This window comes from Ambystoma mexicanum, chromosome 11, assembly GCF_040938575.1.
Source record: "Ambystoma mexicanum isolate Mex_15411 chromosome 11, UKY_AmexF1_1, whole genome shotgun sequence".
NCBI classification, from domain to species: domain Eukaryota; kingdom Metazoa; phylum Chordata; class Amphibia; order Caudata; family Ambystomatidae; genus Ambystoma; species Ambystoma mexicanum.
The window spans coordinates 1233353667-1233373828 of record NC_090934.1 but is presented as its reverse complement, the minus strand read 5'-3'; the positions used below and the strand labels follow the sequence as shown (position 1 = coordinate 1233373828).

Sequence of the window (20162 nt, the reverse complement as noted above, 5' to 3'; positions counted from 1 at the left end):
ACTATTGCAAGAAGAGTGGAAAATGAGCGGTTTGTATAATGAGGGGGGAGGGCAGTTCAGGGAAATCCTGTTTCAAGGGATCGAAGGGGTAAAAATGAATCCAAATGATCTGAAGGACGAAACTCAACTTGGCCGTGCATCAGTAAGGAAAGTAAACAGTGGTATTGGACTTGTGATTGAGAAGGAGGAAAAGATAGTTGACCGGAAAACAAAATTGTGTAAGATCTCATAAGCAATGGCAGTTCAATTTGCAATGGAGCATTTGATCGGGGGCATTATTGTCAAAGGACAGCAAGAAGTTTTGGCACTGGTCCAATGAACATTTGGCAAAAAAAAATCTATGGAAATTAACCCAATCCTAGAAAAGGTTGGTTGATTTTGTCAGAGCTTTACTATAAAACGTGGGTAACGGGAACTGGTCTGAGAAATGGAGTGGGGATGGAGACTGGTTTACGTTTGATGTAAATGATATTTTGCAAATAGTGATTGGATTAAAACCTTCACATGCACCAGGACCCGGCGGAATACCTAATGTTATAATAAAAAAGCAAGCAGATGTGGGCTACTATATTGTTTAAACTGATTAATGATATTGCAAAACACGGCTGGATTCCTATTTCATGGAAAAAGAACGTTTGTGCCCATATTTAAAAAGGGGGGGGGAGAAATCGAGCAAACCCAACCAACTATAGGATGATTGCATTATCAGACAGTATCACAAATCTTCTCAATATGCTTACTGCAAAAAACAAAAGAGTAGGAGACAGAAGCAGCTATACTATGTCCCCAACAAATAGGCTTTACTAGAGGTATTGGAACGCATGTCAACTAACCTATTTGTGTTGATATATCCGATTCGTAATTATGTAGAGAAAGCTGAACAAACTTTATACATTTGTTTTGTAGGCTATACGAGAGCCATTGACACTATCAAGGAACCTAGCAAGGGGAAAACATTTCTAAATGGGGGTGTAACTGATCTTATACTTGGTGCGACAGTTTAATAATGACACGATTGTCTGTGTAAGATTGGACCATAAGGGAAACGCAATCTGTGATATAGACACACATTAAGGTCTAAAGCAGGGTTGTGTTCAGGCCCCTTTAGTATATAATCTGTTCGTAGCTGACATGAAACAGTGCTTCGAAAAATTGTAATAACTTTCCGACTAAAGTCGCTCAAAATTTTGTAGGATGGACAACATATGCAGACGCAAGTTTTATTAGATAATACTACTGTGGTTCTGCAACATAGTATAGCAGCCCTGGAAAAGTACCCCAAGGATAATTTGGCTGATAATTAGTGCCAACAAAACAAAGATAATAGGCAAAAAAAAAAGAAACATGCTTTTTATGAACAATCTGGTTCCAAAATAGAAGTTGTCTAAAATATGTATATCTCGGAGACCCAATTGATGAGTCCAAAGATAGATGCACTCTAAGACCATGTGTTTTCTAAAACACTGGAATTAAAATGCGGGTGCTAAGGTCGCGGGTGAGCCACACAGGTTGTTTCTCTATTCCTGCAATGGTGAAACTACAAATAGATTAAGATTCCAGGGATCTTTTATGGACTAAAGCCATACTCCGAAAAAAAGGTGAAATTACTACATCAGCTGGAGGGTAGGATTTGGAGGTATTTCCTAGGACTCCGTGTGTTCCCATTGAAGCAATACAATGCAAATTGAGACTATTCTCCCCACTGACAAGACGGAAAATAATGAGCCACCTTTTATTTAAAATTGCTAAATATGAAGAGTGAAGAAAAATCAGTTCTGTCTGATTTTGCCATGATGGCTAAGAATTACATAAAACTTCTGTTTTATTAGATTTGAAAAGAAAGTTTTGACTTGAAGGATATACACATTTAAGGTTGAACCGCCTTTGGAATTAGGAATGACCCTCAGAATTTAACCATAGGGCTTCAGGTTGAGGCAAATGTGTAAAAATGTATCTTTTATCAAAGAAAAGCAAGCATAAAGAATACTGTGGGCAACGTTGAATCGATTCAACACATTTTGACCGAATGTGCGAGGTCACTGATTTATAAGAAGGGTTATGGATCTGTTATGTCATGGGGAGAGTGTTGAATTGAATCAATTCTCGAGTATGGTGTTCTCAGGTGAGTTTTGGGTGACATTAACTGCAGCTTTGCATATTTGGAAAACATTTACTAAGTGTGTAAATACATGAAAGGAATTTTGGATTTTATTGTATATACTAGGGATAAATTGGCAGGATGGTTTTTTTTATAAAGTTGTTGAAATGTGTTTATTGTCTTTTAATTAATTGTGATTTCTCCTTTAGTGGTTTTGTATTTGATATGTTTAAAGTTAGTGATAAACTGAAACAAAAAAATTAAACTATATAGGAGTGCCTGGAGACCAAGCCAATTGCAGCGTGATGCTGTATAAATCCCAGGCACTTAACATTACTTAGTTATTAGACACAATCAGATAGGTTCCTTGCCTGGGGAATATTATCAGATTGAACAATATTCTGCTTTACTCAATAGAATACATCTTTTCAACCTTTTCTTCCCCCTTGATGAGGGGGTGTGGACAAAGTGTGCGGTTGGCAATCCTTGCAGGGGTCATGAGTGGCATGTGCTTCTTGAACAATTAGCTCAGAAAATACACAAGCAAAAAATTGTCGTGGGGTGGGTGGTTGAGATGGGTGGGTCTTCACATTGTGGGTGTGTTGGTCGTCGAGATGGGTGGGAGGGAGCGATAAGTGGGGAGGGAGGGCATAGGTGGTCGAGATGGGTGGGTGTTCAAATGAGATGGGTGGGGTGGGTGATTGAGATGGGTGGGAGGTAGGAATGGGAGAGGTGGGAGGGAGGGAAGGAAGGGTTGGGTGGGGTGGGTAGGATTGGTGGGGTGGTAGTGAGGGATAAGCGAGTAGGTTGGAGTGATAGATAAGTAGGTGGAAAGGATCGGTGGGAGGGATAGTGGGATGTAGGGCACCAGTGGGGAGGGTGGGCAATAGTGGAGGGGTGGGCCATGGGGCGGCATGGGGGTGGGGGTGTGGCTCAGCTGTGGCAGGTGGGACAGCAGTGGGGGTGGGGCAGCAGTGGGGGTGGGTTGGTGGGGGATGGGGCAGCAGTGTGGCAGGTGGGACAGCAGTGGGGGTGGGGCAGCAGTAGGGGTGGGTTGGTGGGGGAAGGGGCAGCAGTGGTGAGGTGAGGCATGGGACAGTAACGGGGAGGTGAGGCAGGCTCGGTCATGAAGGGGCAGTGCGTTCCAAAAAATTAGTAAGGCTGCAAGTGTCTTGGCCAAAGAGCAAAAAGCAAAGAAAACAGTGAGTTACATTTCAATGAGATGATGATGAAATAAATTAAAATTTTGAGTTGAAGGACTATGACAACGTATACACATGGGACGCTCACATACAACCAGTGATTGACAGTCCATGTTGATAGATGCACACAGGTCCCATGTATCCATACGTTTTTAGAGGTAGTGTTTTTTTAAAGGGAGAGCGAGTGTAAAGGGGCGTCGGTTATGCTCTTTTGTGCTGCCCCCCCTGATGATTTTTTCCATACATTCTAGTGACTTACATTTGTATTGCTAGTCTACCTCTCACAACCCTATATCCATTGCATCCTTACTTCCTAGTAAATTACAGCAGTTAAACATTGACCGAAAGCTGGTCTGAGCTATATTACCACAAAGTGGAAGACTCCCCTTTGCCGGCAGCGTACACTCTCCCCTCCACTGAAGTAGACCGCTGCATTACCCTCTATTCTCATCTGAAAAAAAAACTGCTAGCCCCTTATACAACTCAACTTACTTCAGCTCAATACTGTAGTCTTTAGCTGTAAATAAGTTTTTCGTAGTGTCGGCTATCAGTTGGTCATTTTTCATCCAGAAGCCAGTTTCCGGTGTACTGTCCCCATCAGTCCAAATCAGCTTGCACTGGAGTACAATAGGACTGCTAGTCATGCCTGGAATTGGAGTGAAAGTCACATCTTCTGTGTAGTTCACCTTCGGTCCTGCAACAGAGCAAAGCAATAAAAGGTACATACAAGATCTCTGGGGTTGTACAAAGTGATTGTTTTCCTTCACACGCTAGGAGAACCAAGACATTCTATTCACAAACAATGATCAGATACTTTCTAAATGTAATCAAAACCTGTACATCGATTTTATTTGTACTAAGAATTGGGTGCTTTGCAAAGAAGCACCATGACTTAAGCAAAAAAACCTGGGCAAGTATAGCAGTTAGTACATTAAACAGCATGGTGGTGAGGGAGGTGCTGGAAACAGCAAATGGCAACGGCACAAGACTGACATTAAATGCATCTAAAATAAATGCAGAAATAAAAAGGTTGAAACGGTTAGGGTTATTGGCCAAGGTGGGGCAACGAGATTATAGCATCACAAGGTTCCTCGGATCCCTCAGAGAAAAAGACTGCTCACCAAGGTGATCTTTAAACCAGACACTGTTGCAATGTCCTTAAATTATTGGGTAGGCATTCCAGTGATGGGGAGCAAGGAGGACGATGGCAGCATACAGAGAAGGAACAAGTTACTTACCTGTAACTGTTGTTCTCCAGCATGGGTCTGGCATGGATTCACATGCTCATGAATATTCCCCGTCGTCAGGCTGGGAATCCTCGGTAAAGAAAAAACCAGTATCAGTTTCGTTTCTGATCTGTCTTTCGTAGTAGTAACCAATCACTGGTCTCTGCGTCATACTGACCACAGCCAATGACTGCCCTCTACCTAAGCACCGCCTCTGGCAGCCATCTTCAGATTTGGAAGCACGTGAAGTGGCAGTATGACCAAGTGAAGAGCCGCAGAGGGGTAGGCGGGAGGGTTCGCATGTGAATCCATGCCAGACCCATGCTGGAGAACACCAGTTACAGGTAAGAAACTTGTTCCTTCTCCAGCATGGGGTCTGGCATGGATTCACATGCTCATGAATAAAGAATACATAGCAGTACACACATGCACAACCACGGGAGGTGGCAAAGGCTCAACATTAAGCATTACATCAAACTCAACATTAAGCATCTTACCTCCTCACCAGGCTCACCTCAGGCGAACTGGTTGCGCAGCACTGCTTGGCCGACCCTGGACTCCTCCCTGGAATCCCGATCGACGCAGTAGAATTTCGTGAAGGTGTGCGTCGACCTCCACGTAGCAGCCCTACATATGTCCAGCAGGGGCACACCAGAAAGGAACGCCGTGGTAGCTGCGATCGCTCTGGTGGAATGGGCTCTCGGTCGGCCAGGCAGCGGTCGGTTTGCCAACCGATGACAGTACATGATACAGCCGGAGAGCCATCTGGAAATGGAAGCCTTCGAGAGAGCCTTCCCCTGATTGACAGGTCCAAAGTTCACAAAGAGTTGTGACGTCTTCCGAAAACACTTCGTGCGATCCACGTAGAACTTCAGCGCTCTAGCCACATCCAGCGAGTGCAAAGTCCTCTCAGCCGGCGACGAAGGCGACGGGAAGAACACAGGCAACACCAAGGGTTCGTTGAGATGGAAGTCCGACGGTACCTTGGGCATGAAGGAGGGGTACGTCCTGAGCACTACCCTTGTGTCGTGAAAAGTCAAGTACGGGGCCTTGCAGGAAAGGGCCTGGATCTCTCCCACCCGTCGTGCGGAGGTGATGGCCACAAGAAACGCTGTTTTCCACGACAGAAACTTCAACGGGGCCGAGTGCAGAGGCTCGAACGGAGGTCCCATGAGCTTGGTCAGCACCACGTTGAGCTCCCACGCCGGGGCCGGAGCCTTCACCGGCGGGAACGATCTGAACAGTCCCTTCATGAACTCTTTCACCAGACGATGAGACCACAAGGACGTCCGCCCCGTGGTTCTGGTGTATCGGGAGATCGCAGCAAGATGAATCTTGATGGACGCGTGTGCCAGTCCAGCGTTGGCCAGCGTCAGCAGGTACGGCAGTACCTGGGGAGCCGTAATCCGTAGAGGGTTAATCTTCTGTGCGTGGCACCAGACAGAGAACCTCTTCCATTTGTGTCCGTAGCATTTAAGAGTCGAGAACCTCTCTGCAGTCGGCCGGTATGTCGTATCCTCCAAACTCTAGCGCTGCAGGAGCCAGGCCTGCAAGTTCAGCGATTTCGGGTCGTGGTGGAGGATGGCGCCTCCTTCCCTGGAGAGTAGATCCGCGTCCACCGGCAGCTTGATTGGCGGGGACGCTGACAAGTCCAGAAGGTCCGGGAACCATATCTGCCTCGGCCACGCAGGTGCGACGAGGATCATCCTGCACCATGACCTCTTGAGCTGGTTGACGAGCCGGATTAGCAGTGGCAAAGTAGGGAACGCGTAGAGGAACAGGCCCTCCCAGGGGAACGAGAAAGCATCGCCCATGCTCCTCGCCTGGGGAAACCTGCTGGCGAACCTCCGGCACTTGGAGTTCGTCGCCATCGCGAACAGGTCGATCTGGGGTGTGCCCCACCGTCGGAAGAGGCGATCCACTAGATCCTGCCGTAGTTCCCACTCGTGGCACGAGCGCAGCTCCCTGCTGAGTGAGTCGGCGATGCCAGATGAAACGGCACCAGAAACATCCTTTGGGCGACGGCCCAATGCCACAGGTCCTGCGCCTCCTTGGACAGTGCTGGGGACCTGGTTCCGCCCTGTTTCCTGATGTAAAGCATGGTGGTGGTGTTGTCGGTGAAGATCCTCACCACCTTGCCCTTGAGGGACGGAAGGAAGGACCTGAGGGCCCAGAACACTGCACGCAGCTCCAGGACGTTGATATGGAGGGACTTCTCCGTCGGGAGCCAAAGGCCTCTCGCGTGTAGATTTTCGGTGTGCGCTCCCCACCCTTCCAGGGAGGCATCCGTGGTCACTGTCTCCTGGTGGTCTGGGGTCTGGGGTCTGGAAGTCCATGCCCGCTGTCAGATGCACGCGGGTGCCCCACCACCGGACCGCGCGGCGGAAACTCTCGTCGAGTGTGATCCTCTCCTCGAAGCCGCCCGTCGTTTGGATCCAGCGCGCGTCCAGGAACTCCTGCAACGGGCGCATCTGGAGCCTGCACATGTGAATGAGGTAGATGCAAGAAGACATCATTCCGAGGAGGGACTTGATGGACCTCACCTTGGCCGCGTCGGAAGCCAACATCCGCTGTACCTTGCCCAGGATGGACCTGGTCCTTTCCTCCGACGGGGAGGCCAGAAGGGACACTGTCGAGCTTCGCTCCCAGAAACAGTGCGTTTTGCGCGGGTACCAGGTGGAACTTGGCGTAGTTCGCGGAGAATCCCAGGTCCGTGAGAAGTTGGACGGTCCTTGCCGTGTGCTCCACGGCGAGCTCCCTCGTCTTGGCCCGGATGAGCCAGTCGTCCAGGTAGGGGTAGACGTGGATCCCCTCGCGGCGCAGCTGCGCCGCCACCGGTGCAAGGCACTTGGTGAATACCCTGGGTGCCGACCGTAGTCCGAAGGGGAGGGCTTTGAACTGGTAGTGACGCCCTTGGACCACAAACCTGAGGAATTTTCGGTGCCCCTTTAGGATGGGAATATGGAAGTAGGCATCCTCCAAATCCAACGACGACAGGAAGTCTCCTTCCTCCAGCTGACCCAGGACGTGCTGGAGGGTGACCATCCGGAACTTCTGCGCCTTGATGAATTTGTTCAGACGTAGCAGGTCTAGGATGGGGCGCCATCCTCCCGTCTTCTTCTTCACGAGGAAGTATCTCGAGTAAACTCCGGAGCCCCGAAGCCTCTTTGGGACGAGTTCGATGGCACCCTTCCTGAGCATCGCCCTTACCTCCAGGAGAAGCGGAGGGACGTGAAGCTCTTTTCTGGCCACGGGGGGGACGCGCGGGCACCTTCTTTGGTCCAGCACCCAAAGGTCGGTGGAGATGGACTCCCACACGCTGACGAAGCTCGCCAGCCGGCCTCCCACTGGGGTGCATCGGTGGGGGCCCGACCCCACGGTCGGTTCAATCCTGTTTCGACGAGGCTTTGCCGCCTTGACCTCCTTGGTGACGACGGCGGGGTCCACCAGACTTGCCTCGTCCTCTGTAGGCCTCCTGAGACGACGAGCGGGCCGCTTGACGGTAGGTGGAGAAACCGCCGCCGGAACCTTTGGAGGCGCCCTTGCCTCCGCTGCTCCGAAAGGGCGTCCGTCGTTGCTGCAGAACCCCAAGGGCCCGGGCCGTCTCAGTGTCCGCTTTAATGGCCTGAAGGGAATCGTCCACTGTTTTCCCAAACAGGTTGTTCCCATCGAACGGCATGTCCAGGACTCTGGTCTGTACGTCTTGACGGAAGTCCGTAGCCTTGAGCCATCCACGCCGCCTAAGGCACACGCCGTTGCCCAACTGGCGAAACCCAGTGTCGGCGATGTCCGTCGCAATAGTGATGGCGTGGTCCGACGCCACCTCACCTTCCTGTAGGATCTCCAGGGCATCCGCCCTCTTGTCGTTCGGTAGGAAGTCCAGCAGGGGAGCCAGTTTGTACCATAGCTCCCTGTCGTAGCGGGCCACGATAGCCAAGGCGTTGGCCGCTTTAATCGTCGTCGCTGCAGACGAGATGACCCTGCGTCCCATAGTGTCCAATTTCTTTCCCTCGCCGTCCGGTGGGGAAGTCGATGTGGAGGCCGCACCCCCCCCCCCCCGCTTTCTTCCTGGCTGCCGCGGAGACGACAGAGTCCGGGGTAGGCTGCGCCCGGAGGCACAGGGGGCCGCGTCCGGGACCCACTACTTCTTCTCGTACCGGTCTCTTCTAGCTGGCGTAGTAGAAGGGTTCTTGAGGAGGGCGAGGCCCTCATCCCAAATGTCGTCCAGTAGAGGCACCGCGAGGACCGTCTTCCTCTTGGCCTCGCGCCGTTGATAAAGGAATCCTTCCTTTTATTTCTCCTCAGGGCAGAGTTGGAAAAGCTCGGATGCCCTGGCGATCATGGAGTGGAACGAACCAATCTCGTCGGGCGGAGAAGCCCTGGTGGGAGGTGACGGTAGATCCTCGTCGTATACCTAGTCGTCCGTACCCGTCGCTGCCGTGTCAGTCCCCGTATCATCCCCTCGGGTGGACGGGGAGGAGGGCTGGACGGTGCGCGACGGCTGAAAAGGAGGTGGAGGGTGAATCCTTTTCTTGGGCGGGGGAACGCCAGAAGGTCCCGGTTCAGGATCCCCCGACGGGAGAGGTTCCTCCGTCGGCAACGGTAGTCATGTCCTTATCTCTGAGCATAAGGACTGTATAGCCAACAAAATGGCCGCCGAGTTGTCTTGCGGCGCTGGCAGAGGGGAATCCGACGGGCAATCAGGGGTCCCGTCGGCACCCTCGTCGTTGTCACCCGCGTCGGGATCCATCCCGACGGGCCAGTCTTCTTCCACGCCAAGGCCGTGGCTTAAGACCTCGATCAGCTCTTCCTCTGAGGTTGAAGCCGAATCTACGACGACGCCCTGCCCCCCCCCCTTTTTCTTCCCCGCCGGGGATTTCACGGGGGTCCTATCGATGGGCACAAAAGAGGACTCCCTCCGAGGTGGCAGGGAGACTCTGAGCCCCGAGGTCGCCACCACTGGTGTAGCCTCCACAGGCTGAGCCAGGGTCGCCGCGACAGTATCGATGGAGGGCTTGGCCTGATGGATTAAGGCCTTCACCACCTTAGGTGCGCTCACCGCCTTATCCTTGAGGGGGGGGGGGACACTGCCTCGCTCCCCCTCTGATGGGGCCTTCGAGCTCGACCGGGGCCTCCCCAGGAGCTTCGCCGGGTGCTCGCCCTTCCTCTTACCCGACCCAGAGCGTTGGCTCGTAGTTGAAGGTGCCGGGGAGGGTGCGCCCTGCCTGGCGCCCGTAGAGCCCGACCGTTCGGCGCTCCCGGTGCCAGCGGACTCGCGGTGCTTGGCCTTGTGTTGGACCCCCGTCGCCGGGAAGACCGCTCGGATTTCTTCCTCTTCTTCTCGCCTGACGGGCTCTTCCCTTCCAGCCAGTTGGCGAGACGTTGATGGCGGTCCTTCATGGTCCGCTCCGACATATTGCCGCAAAACGCACAGTCCTTCTCCACGTGCGTCTTGTCCTCATGTAAGCAGTAGAGACAAAAGGAGTGTTCGTCCTCCTTAAAGACGTTCTGCAGCTGGCATCCAGGGCAGACCCTGAACAGCTTTCCGGGCGTCGAGCTTCCCTTCTCCTGGGCCATGTCCGGGCCTGAGAAGCTTCTGGAGTCCTCCAAAGCGTAGCTCGATGAAATCTTCACCCTTGAGGGGGGACGCAGACGAATCCGACACAGGTCCCCGTTGATCGGATGGAGAGTCGGTGGAGCTTGAGGCTCTTTTGACCGAAAAAACGAAGTTTTTGAGCAAAAAACGTGAAAAAATAGTACTAACGCTCGAGAGCAATAGCACGAGGATCCCAACACATGAACGTGCGGTAAAAATCTGAAGATGGCTGCCAGAGGCGGTGCTTAGGTAGAGGGCAGTCATTGGCTGTGGTCAGTATGACGCAGAGACCAGTGATTGGTTACTACTACGAAAGACAGATCAGAAACTAAACTGATACTGGTTTTTTCTTTACCGAGGATTCCCAGCCTGACAAGGGGGAATATTCATGAGCATGTGAATCCATGCCAGACCCCATGCTGGAGAATGGTTAGATTGACAAGGGATTGGGTGTGACGAGGTAATGGAAATGTATTTCACCATGGCAAACTGGCACATTAGATGTAAAGACAAGGATTAGGGAGCGTTTTTGCATGGACAGGCATCCCACATAGAGGTGGTATGTTGATTATAGGAGTGTTTAGAAGGTTCTGATAGCCAAGCTCATAACTTGAGGAGAAAAGGAGAAGGGGTGTTCCCATGAAATGGCTGAGGAGGGGATGGTATGTATTTGGGCAGGGTGAGATGGTACATATTTTGAAGCGGTTAAGTATGGCTATTTTCTCGTTGGAGGGGATTAACCGTTTAAGAAAAATTGAGCATCAGCCAAAACTGCACCATCCAGTGACGGAGCAGAGGGAGGATGTGAACTAACTTGAGGGCAAAAGGAACAAATTAGAAGATTGGAGTATTATCAAAAAAGAGTTGAGAAGCAAAAGGAGAGTAGCATGTGAAGAGAGAAGGTGTAGACTTAAAAGGAAGGGCCAAGTAGAGAGTTGCAGGATCAAGCCTGATAAGGGTGATGGAGGAAGTCCGTGTTGCTGGAAATTGAGTGATCTGCATACACACTTGTGCATAGGCAATAAATGTCATATCATAGTTCAAGGTCACCAAAGCTAGTGTGGTTCCCTAAAGCTAGGATGCAAGTCTGGAGGACACAATTACCAACTTTGTCAAAGGTAGCAGAGTGGCCAATCAGGACAGATGGCAGTAGCGAGGGCAGTCGTGACAGTGAGCCATGGTTGAGGGAGGTCTGTGTAGCATCCACTGCAAAATGCAGGTTGCAGCAGGTTACCGATTTTGTTGACCTCCAGATAAGCAGTGATGCAGTTGAAGGCTACTCCTTCAAACAGTTGGGAATTTTGAGAAAAGAGGACACGCAAACAGGCAGTTGGCTGGATGACAGGAAGACAATAGTGGTTTCTTCAAGATGGAAATTACAATAGCCATCTGAACCATTTCCTGTTTTCTTAAATATGAAATATTTATTCTTTTGATATTTATGTGGATTTCTTTGTACAAGCTCGAGCCTGGTCTAGGTTTTTGGTTAATAACCAGTTCTTACACTTCATTTTTAAATAGAATGCAATCTTAAAAAAAAGGTAGGCTATTTGCGATTTAGTTTCCAGAAAGGTTGGAATTTCAGCTAACCGTCACCCCTTATGTTTTTAAAAAGGAAGAATTGGGGGATGGGGTTATTACAAATACATAACCAGAATTAATCTTAAGCACATGAGGGCAACAGGAATGTGATTGTATCGAACTGCTTTCAGACTTCCCTAAACTCAAGTACATTTAGGTGTACTAATCAAGCTCTTACAGTTCAAAGAATTGATAAACTAGCAGTCACAAACTAGAGTACAATGTGCAGAGGTAAACCAAGCATCATAGAACCAAGCCCTTCAAATTAAAGGTACTGATTAAGTACAACGAAAAACATTTGCAACTAGGAGTGCCTCTTGGCTTCTATTTTATTGCATCCCAACACACTGACAAGACTGGGATGGAACAGTATAATGTCCTTAGTTTCCACATGTAAATCATCCTATATCAGTTAAGCTTTTCTCGAATTCAATCCCAGAACAGTAAGATGAAAAAGCTGCAATTTGAACAACATCAACAACATGGATGCTCATGCACACAACAAATGCACAGAGGTTTCTGCACATAAACAAGGAAAAATGATAGACTTACCTCAAATGACCGTTATCAGCTTATAGTCCTCAACCTGTTACCAACACATTGGGAACCAATAATTCAGACAACCAGCCATCACTTCGTCTACCTCAATTTAATAGCCTCTACACTAGCAATGCTGCAAGGGTCATACTATGTCCAGAAGACACTTAAATATAGCATAGCAACGCATTTGTGACTAACCCATACAAGATATTATGTCATGTCTGAGGAAGGCTAGCAGACGTGAGAACATTTTAGCAGTACACAGAATTTGCGGCCTCACGTTAGTCTTAAATACTGATAACTAAACATGGTTATGAAAAAAACAGGCAACGTCAAGGGATGTTTTGGTAAAAACCAGAGGGTACCATTAGTTATATTGATCTTTGGGTCTTGCTAGGCAAAAAGCGCTGCATGCGTCTATCTCCAAAGAAAGTTCTTTCGACTGGATGGTCCTCCAACGTATTCCTCATCTTTGATAATCAAGTCGAGCTTCAGCGAAACATTTCTCGACAGAGGGCGTTGTGCATCGAGTCGTCGTCCCTCGGAGGCCTCCGTCATGGGCGACGTCATTGGGTGTACAATTAGCATGTGCGGTGCCCGTTCGCCTCAGTTCTGTTTTTCCCTCCCGTTCGTGTTGTGCTGCCAGCCTAGGCAAGCAGTAGTTCGCCATGCGAGAACGGAAGCTGCAACAGCATTGGAAATTCTACTGCGGTGTAGGCTGGGTGGGCAATGAGGAATACGTTGGAGGAACATCTAGTCGAAAGAACGTTAACAGTTGGTAAGTAACTTGTTCTTCAAATGGATTGTGTCCTCCAACATATTCCTCATCTTTGATAGACACCCAAAGCAGTATGCAGAATAGGTGGAGGGAGCAGAATTTCAAATTGTCGGCATTGTATAAGGCCAAATACAGTACTGCCTTACCAAAGGAACATCCTGAAAGTGGGATGCATCTAAACAGTAATGCTTTGTCAACATATGCAGCGATGACCATGTTGCAGCATCAGAGATAGTCTTAATAGGTACACCCCTTTGAAGGGTTGCAGAAGAGACTACACCCCTGGTGGAATGAGCTTGCAAACCCTCCGGCAGGTCCTTTCCAATTTTCATCCTGTGTAGCCAATAAAGAGTTGGTCATCCACTCTGAGTTTGGAAAACCTAGAAATATAGAATCTTAAAGCTCTTCTAGGGTCCAACCTATGTGGCCTTTCTTCCTCTTTACTGGGATGCGGCAGGGGGGCCGGGTTTGGGGGTTTGGGGGTTTAAATGCCCGCAGAACAATTTTTTGATTTAGATGTCCTTGTGGAATACAGTATTGGGTGGCCTGAAGAAAGTGCCTGCAGCTTGCTCACTACGTGCAGATGTCAATGCAACCATCAACATGGTTTTTAAGGTCAATAACCTCTATGGACATGTGTGCAAGGGTTCAAAAAGGGGCACACCAAATACTTTAGAACCAGGTAAAGGTCCCAAACCTGAAAAGAAAAAGTCAGGAAAACGTTTGTGAGCCCTTTCAGAAATAGAATCACCAATGACATTTTAAAGTAGGAGCATTCTTCCGAAGAGCGCTTGAAAATAAAAAGTGTTGTCAGGGTAACCTTTAATGGTCCCAACATTAAGACCCTTGTGTGCTAATGATAGGAGAAAGAATAACACCTCGGCGTTGAACATAGAAGAAGCGCAACATTTTTTTCCCTGCACCAGTCGCAGAACTTGTTCCAACGGCAAAGGAACAGATTTTGTTGCTGGCCTTCTTGCCAAAAGCAACACAAAGTCATTCAGGATGTCCCAAATCCTTGTATCTCAGCCTTTCAGAAACCATGCGTGAAGGTTGAGAGCATGGACCTCTGAATGGAGAACCGGACCCTCCCTTTGGGAAGAGAAGATTCTCCTTGTGGAAGACGTATCGGAGCACAGATGGACATTTCTAAAAGGTCCAGGTACCACGTTCTCCTGGCCCAATCTGGGGCAATTATGATCATGTGTCTTCCAAACCGTCTCAACCTCCTGATTACTCGAGGAATGACAGGGATTGTGGAAACGCGTATAGCAGTGGAACTCCCAATCCACCACAAACGCATCTCTTAGAGCTCCTCTCGGAGGAAATTCCCTTGAGCAATACCTCTCGCACTTATGGTTGACTCCAGTCACAAACAGGTCTACTTGAGGGGTCAAGATCGCTTGAAGGACTTCCTGTGCTTGTTCCCATTCGTGGGACACTACACTCTGCCTGCTCAAAGCATCCGCTATTGTGTTCTCCTCCCCGGCTAGGTAAACTGACAATAGGGAGATTCCTTCTCGAATTGCCCAGTACCAGAGCATAATTGCCTCTCTGCACAGTGGTAGTGACCCTTCACCACCTCTCTTGTTGAGGTAATGCTTCAGCAGGACATTTCTTTCTCTGTACAGAGGGCAGGAAGGCCTTCAGCGCTAGTCTGATTGCCCTCAGCTCCAAGAGATTGATATGTAGTTTGGTCTCCCATGAGACCAACGACCGCCGATTGTCAGAACATTTGCATGGGCTCCCCACCCCATGAGTGAGGCGTCCGTCACTACTGTAATCTCTGGCCATGGCTGCCAAAAATGTTCTCCGTTCACAATAGGCCCACCAGAGAAGATCCTGCGAGACCTTGGTTGGAACCTGAAGTCAATCCGACATCTTTCCTGAGTATTGGGACCATTGTGTTCTTTGAGCCAATTGAAGGGATCTCATTCTCAGGCGGGCTTCTGGCACCAGAAAAAGGCAGGATGCCATGAGACCGAGCAACCTCAAGAAATCGAAGGCCGGAAGATTCTGGGCAGTTTGAAATTTGGTAACCATCTGAAGAAAGTCTTGAGCCTTTGCCGGCAAACTCCCCCCCACCACCCCCTCCCCCCCAAGGATGTGTGTCTAGTACAGCTCAGATGTACTGGAGGTGTTGGGAAGGTGTCATCTGTGACATCTTGAAATTGAGGGAGAAGCCCAGTCTGTGAAGGAGAGCGGCAGGTGACAGATGATCCAGAGCTTGTTCGGGAGAACCTTCCCCAATATGCCAATTGTCCAGGTCTGGGTAGACATTAATCCCCCCCCTCCTGAGATGCGCTGCCACCACCACCAGTTTGGTGAAGACCCTCGGGCAGCGGTCAACCTGAATAGTAGGACTCACAACTGATAGGCGAACCTCAGGTATTTTCTGTGCTTGTAATGGATAGGCACACGACAGTAAGTATCCTGAAGGTCCAATGACACCAACCAATCCTGAAACTGGAGGGCCTGAAGGATCTTAGAAAGTGTGACCATCTTGAATTTAGCCTTCCTGAGGAACTTGTTAAAGTATCTCAAGTCCAAGATGGGTCTCAGTCCTCCATCCTTTTTGGGGATCAAAAAATATGGGGAATACCAACCCTTGTTCCTCTCTGCTACAGGTCCTGGTTCAATAGCACCTTTCTCTAGCAGGGTTATAATTTCCTGCTTAAGGAGCAGATCTGGAAGCCTCAAAGAGTGTTTCCCCGGTGTATTGTGGTGAGGCTGCGTTGTAAATGGAAGGCAGTAACCTTGGGCTATTGTCTCCAGAGGACAAGCATCTGAATGAATGGCTTGCCATTCTTTGAGATGCTGAGACAGTCTGCTATACCCCCTCCCACCCTCCCCCTGGTGATTTGTGACGCAAGCTCTGAAAGTGGTTTTGGAGCAGTTGCTGCAGCTGGTAAGAAAGCTGTAGCTGGAGCTGGCTTTGCACTTTCTCCTCGTCCACCACGAGGGTTTCTTCTTTGGCCTCTTTGACTGGCCATTCCCCTTGCATTTCCAAATGAGTAGCAATGATAGGATCGCCCCCTCCATGGTTGTCCTGAAGAACGAAAAGGCTGAGGTTGCCCAACAGCGGCCCTTAAAGATTTGGCAGCCGCCTTTGAGGTCTGCAACCTCTCAAGGCTCTCGTCAGCCTTGTGTCAAATAGCTGAGACCCGTCAAATGGCATGTTTAGAAAACTAGCCTGCATGTACAGTGCAAAACCATAATTACACAACAACACAAATCTGCACATTACTGTGCTCATAGCCATGGACCTGCTGATGCTGTCCCCAGTGTACAATCCAGATTGAAGGGATTACTGCATGGCTTCTTTGCCATCTTTGACGATAGCTAGGAAAGCTTACCTTTCCCCATCCTGGAATGTGCTCTGCCGCCATGGATATGCACTCCCACAGAGTGTATGAAAACTTGGCTAACGCACCACATGTGAAGTTGGCCGACTTCAGGGCCATACTCCCAGCTTAATATACCTTGCTCACCCATCTATCCATCCACACGCTTGTCATCCCTATCCGGAGGGATGGTAGGGTACGCTGCCTTATTTGGAGTAGCTGTGGCTGCCCGGACCACCTGACTCTCGGGAGTGGGGTGCTTGGACAGATAGCCGGGGTCGCTACTGGAAGGGCGGTATGTTTTCGCGAGGGATTTATCCACCGCAGGGATACAATCCGGTGACAATTTTTGGCCACCCTATTTTGCAAGGCCACATGAAAGGATAAGATTGGGTCTGTAGGTGGACCTTGGTCCAGAATATCAGTAAGGATATCTTTGATAAATTGAACCGGTGGTCTAACCCAGCGTAGATAGGATACCACCTTTGACATCAGGTGCCGATACGAAGAGTCAGCGTGCTCTCCTGGCTCTGGTCTACCGAACTCCGTTTCAGGCGATGCGTCAACACCAGACCGCATTGTGCACTGTGTCAATACATTCTCTCCTCTTACTTTCCTCTGAGACTAAACATACTGGCACATTTGGAGTTCCAAACTCAAGACCAAAGGGGACCTCTTCTTCCTCAGACCGACCTTCCTCAAAAATCAAAGAAAGGGATTAAAGTACTCCTTTCTAGGCAAAGGGGTATATGTTTTCTGGGGAACCACCAAAGGTGTAGCAGGTTTTAGAGAAGGCTTTAGTTTACCACCTTTGTCAGTCTTAACATGCTCAGAGGGCTGTGGTGAAACCACAGGAATCTTGGGAGATGATGGTTTTGGTGTCGACAAAAGGAATTGATGGTAATGGCGCTGATGGATTCGAGGATTAGACAGCCTTCTTCAAAGACTTCTTCGAGGTGTGTGGAGTCTTCGACGGCGTCGAGGACCTAGAGCGCTCATCATGACTCAAGTGACTTATCATTGGAGACCTCGAAAGTTATCAATGGATTTTTCTTCGACCACCCGGGCTCGAGGGTGCATGAGTGTTGGAAGGGGACCACTCTCGGCCGGCTTCCGAAGAAGGCACGGACAGAGGCTTGTCCTTTTCGAATATTTCCAGCATTTTCACACGAAATGCCTCCCACTCTGCAGATTAAGAATGTTTGGTGGGACACTTACATTTTCTGGGGGATTCATCCGACAATGACTGAGGATGGCGTCTGATGGTGCCATCTCTTTGACCTTCTCGTCGAGGACGAGTGGCGGGCACCACCATGGGATCTCGATCTCTTTTTGTCGCTCTTCCCGTCACTCCCTGACATTCGAGCAGGAATCAATGTCGTGGCCTTCCCCCAAAACACCACAGGCAAGAGCGATGCAGATCCGTGATGGACATTTTTGAATGGCATGCTTTACACTTCTTGAAACCCGAGCGAGGTGTAGTCTGGGTTGTTGAAGAAATGTCGATTTTTCGATATTTGAAGAACTGCTTAGTAAATAAATACTAGCGAGGCGTGCCGAGTCTCTGAAGTAAACACGTTTGCGGAGTAACAGACCTGAGGCCAACTGGTGCTGCGCATGCTACTTTTACACCCGATGAAGTCACCCTCGATGGAGGCCTTCGAGGGACATCGATTCAACGCCATCGACACACAACGCCATCTGCCGAGAAAAATGTTTCCGAAGCTGGACGTGATTATCAAAGATTGGGAATACGTTGGAGGACACAATACATTCAAAATGTTCATATGATGTATGTAATTTATAATGCGTCTATACACAAGTGTTTCTAAGCGCGAAAAGGGAGGGAAGAGGGAGGACAAACAAATTATCTTACTAGGCCTTGTGTCATTCAGATCGTGCAAATGCGATCACGCAAAGTGCAGGGGGAGGGAGGAGGGGAAAGTGCAAGAGGGAAAGGGGCATTGCAATCAAGGCAGTATTGCTCCAAGTGCAGCCAGGGCGGCACGTCTCTGGGTAAGCGCAGGGAGGCAGGGGACTGTAGGGTTACAGCCCAAGTGCACGGTAGGCCTGGAGGCAGTGCAGGGGTGACTCGTCGTGGAGGGGCCTGGGTAGCCAGGCCACCAGTCAGCGCAGCAGATAGGTAGGTCAGCAGGGGAGAGAGTGAGCAAGAAAGCAGAGGCAAAAAGGAAGGGCTTGAGCTGCCTCCAGAACGTCAGGTGGTCCGCTTCAAGTTTGGGAGGGTCAGGGAGGCCAATCCAGAGGGAGGCACCTACAGATGAGAGCTGTACACCCCCACTCTCTGCCTGGAGAAGCGTCTGAATATCAAGCAGTAACTAAGTAAACAAGTTGCCAAGACTGGAAACAGCTTGTCAAGCGGTAACTTGACAATCACACCCTGAAGCGTAGGAGTTTCAGTCAAAGAAAAATACCTCAAACTAATGGAAGTATTTCAAAGAATTCCTAAATTTGCTCCACCATAATTAGCACCACCAATAGTTTCATACTCGTTAATAATGGCTCCCAGCAGAAGGACGTACATTATCTAACTTTGTAGAAGAACCTTTAGGTAGCGTCTTGGCGTTATAGGGACTACATTTGTTACCATCTTGGGTGACGTCACAGGCACATCAGACACCAGATTTTATTCTATTTTTGTAACAGGAAACAATGGGACAGACGGCTCATGACAAACCAGAGTATTCAGAAGGGTCACATGTAAAATTGGGAAAGATACAAATGGTAGCATGCATACTAAAAAAGGTCATTTTCTCAAATTTGCTTGCCAAGCTGAATTGAATATTAGGCAGAGGCTTCATGCAGAATGTGGCTATGGGGGAGTGAATCCCATTATATGAAGAAAATCAGGTTTGCTTGATCTCGGAAGATGAGCAATAGTTTGTGAATTTAAGAAATTCCCACATGAATGCTCCGAAGATTGCCAATTAACTAAAATCCTCACAAGTGCCATAATGCCATTTTTCTCTTGAAGGAGGTCCGGAGAAGAATTCTGATGAAGAGGATTAAATGTCAGGTAACTACTCAAAAATGTGCCATTGTCTCTGGCAACCTTACGATTGGAACAATCTTTGCAGCAAATTGGTTGCGCCTGACTGAAAAACCTTAACAGGGTCTAAGCAATACCCAAATGCAGCGTTAGCAGTCCTAGCATGAAGAAAGTGTTCTGCAGAAATAGATTGCAAGGAACAATCTTAATGAGTGAGCTCTGGCTTGTTCCAAAAGAACATCTCTCAACAGTAAAAAGTCTTACTAATATAGCGAGAAAGAGCAATTCATTAACCTAAGCAGGTGATGTGCCTTCAATAAAAGCTATTTAGAATGATAAATTAACTTGTGCATACTGCGAAGGCTGAAAATGAGTTTCATAAAATTGGCAGAAAATGCTGTCTCCAAGCAGCATTGGACATTGGTAGGCACGTCCTCATTTCAGAAGCCAGAAAGGCTGCCCACTGGCTCCCGGTCAAGGACAGAATCCAGTTCAAGACACTCCATCACCCACCGCTGCATCGCCAACGAAGCACCCCAATATCGGTCAAAAAACAAAAAAAAAAAAAACACACTTCTCTACCAGACCGGTGAGATCGATCTACAAACATTGCCTCATCACCCCAAGATTCAGCAGGAGAAGAGCGGGAAGTGCAAGCTTCCTGTCTTGGGCGCCCACCCTTAAGAATGAGCTAACCCACCCACCTGCGAAAAGAGAACTGTCCTACAATACCTTCAAGAAACACCTTAAAACCTACCTTTTCAATAGACTTTCACTATGGTACCAAACC

General features: G+C 49.0%; 1 protein-coding gene across 1 annotated transcript in view; it reads right to left on the bottom strand.

The window, feature by feature from the left end:
* Positions 1-20162, bottom strand: part of NPTN (neuroplastin) — an 879289-nt gene that overhangs the window by 572261 nt on the left and 286866 nt on the right. The window contains exon 3 of the mRNA XM_069624603.1: positions 3793-3994. Coding sequence (XP_069480704.1) covers positions 3793-3994 — 202 coding nt within the window. The remainder of the gene's footprint in view (positions 1-3792; positions 3995-20162) is intronic.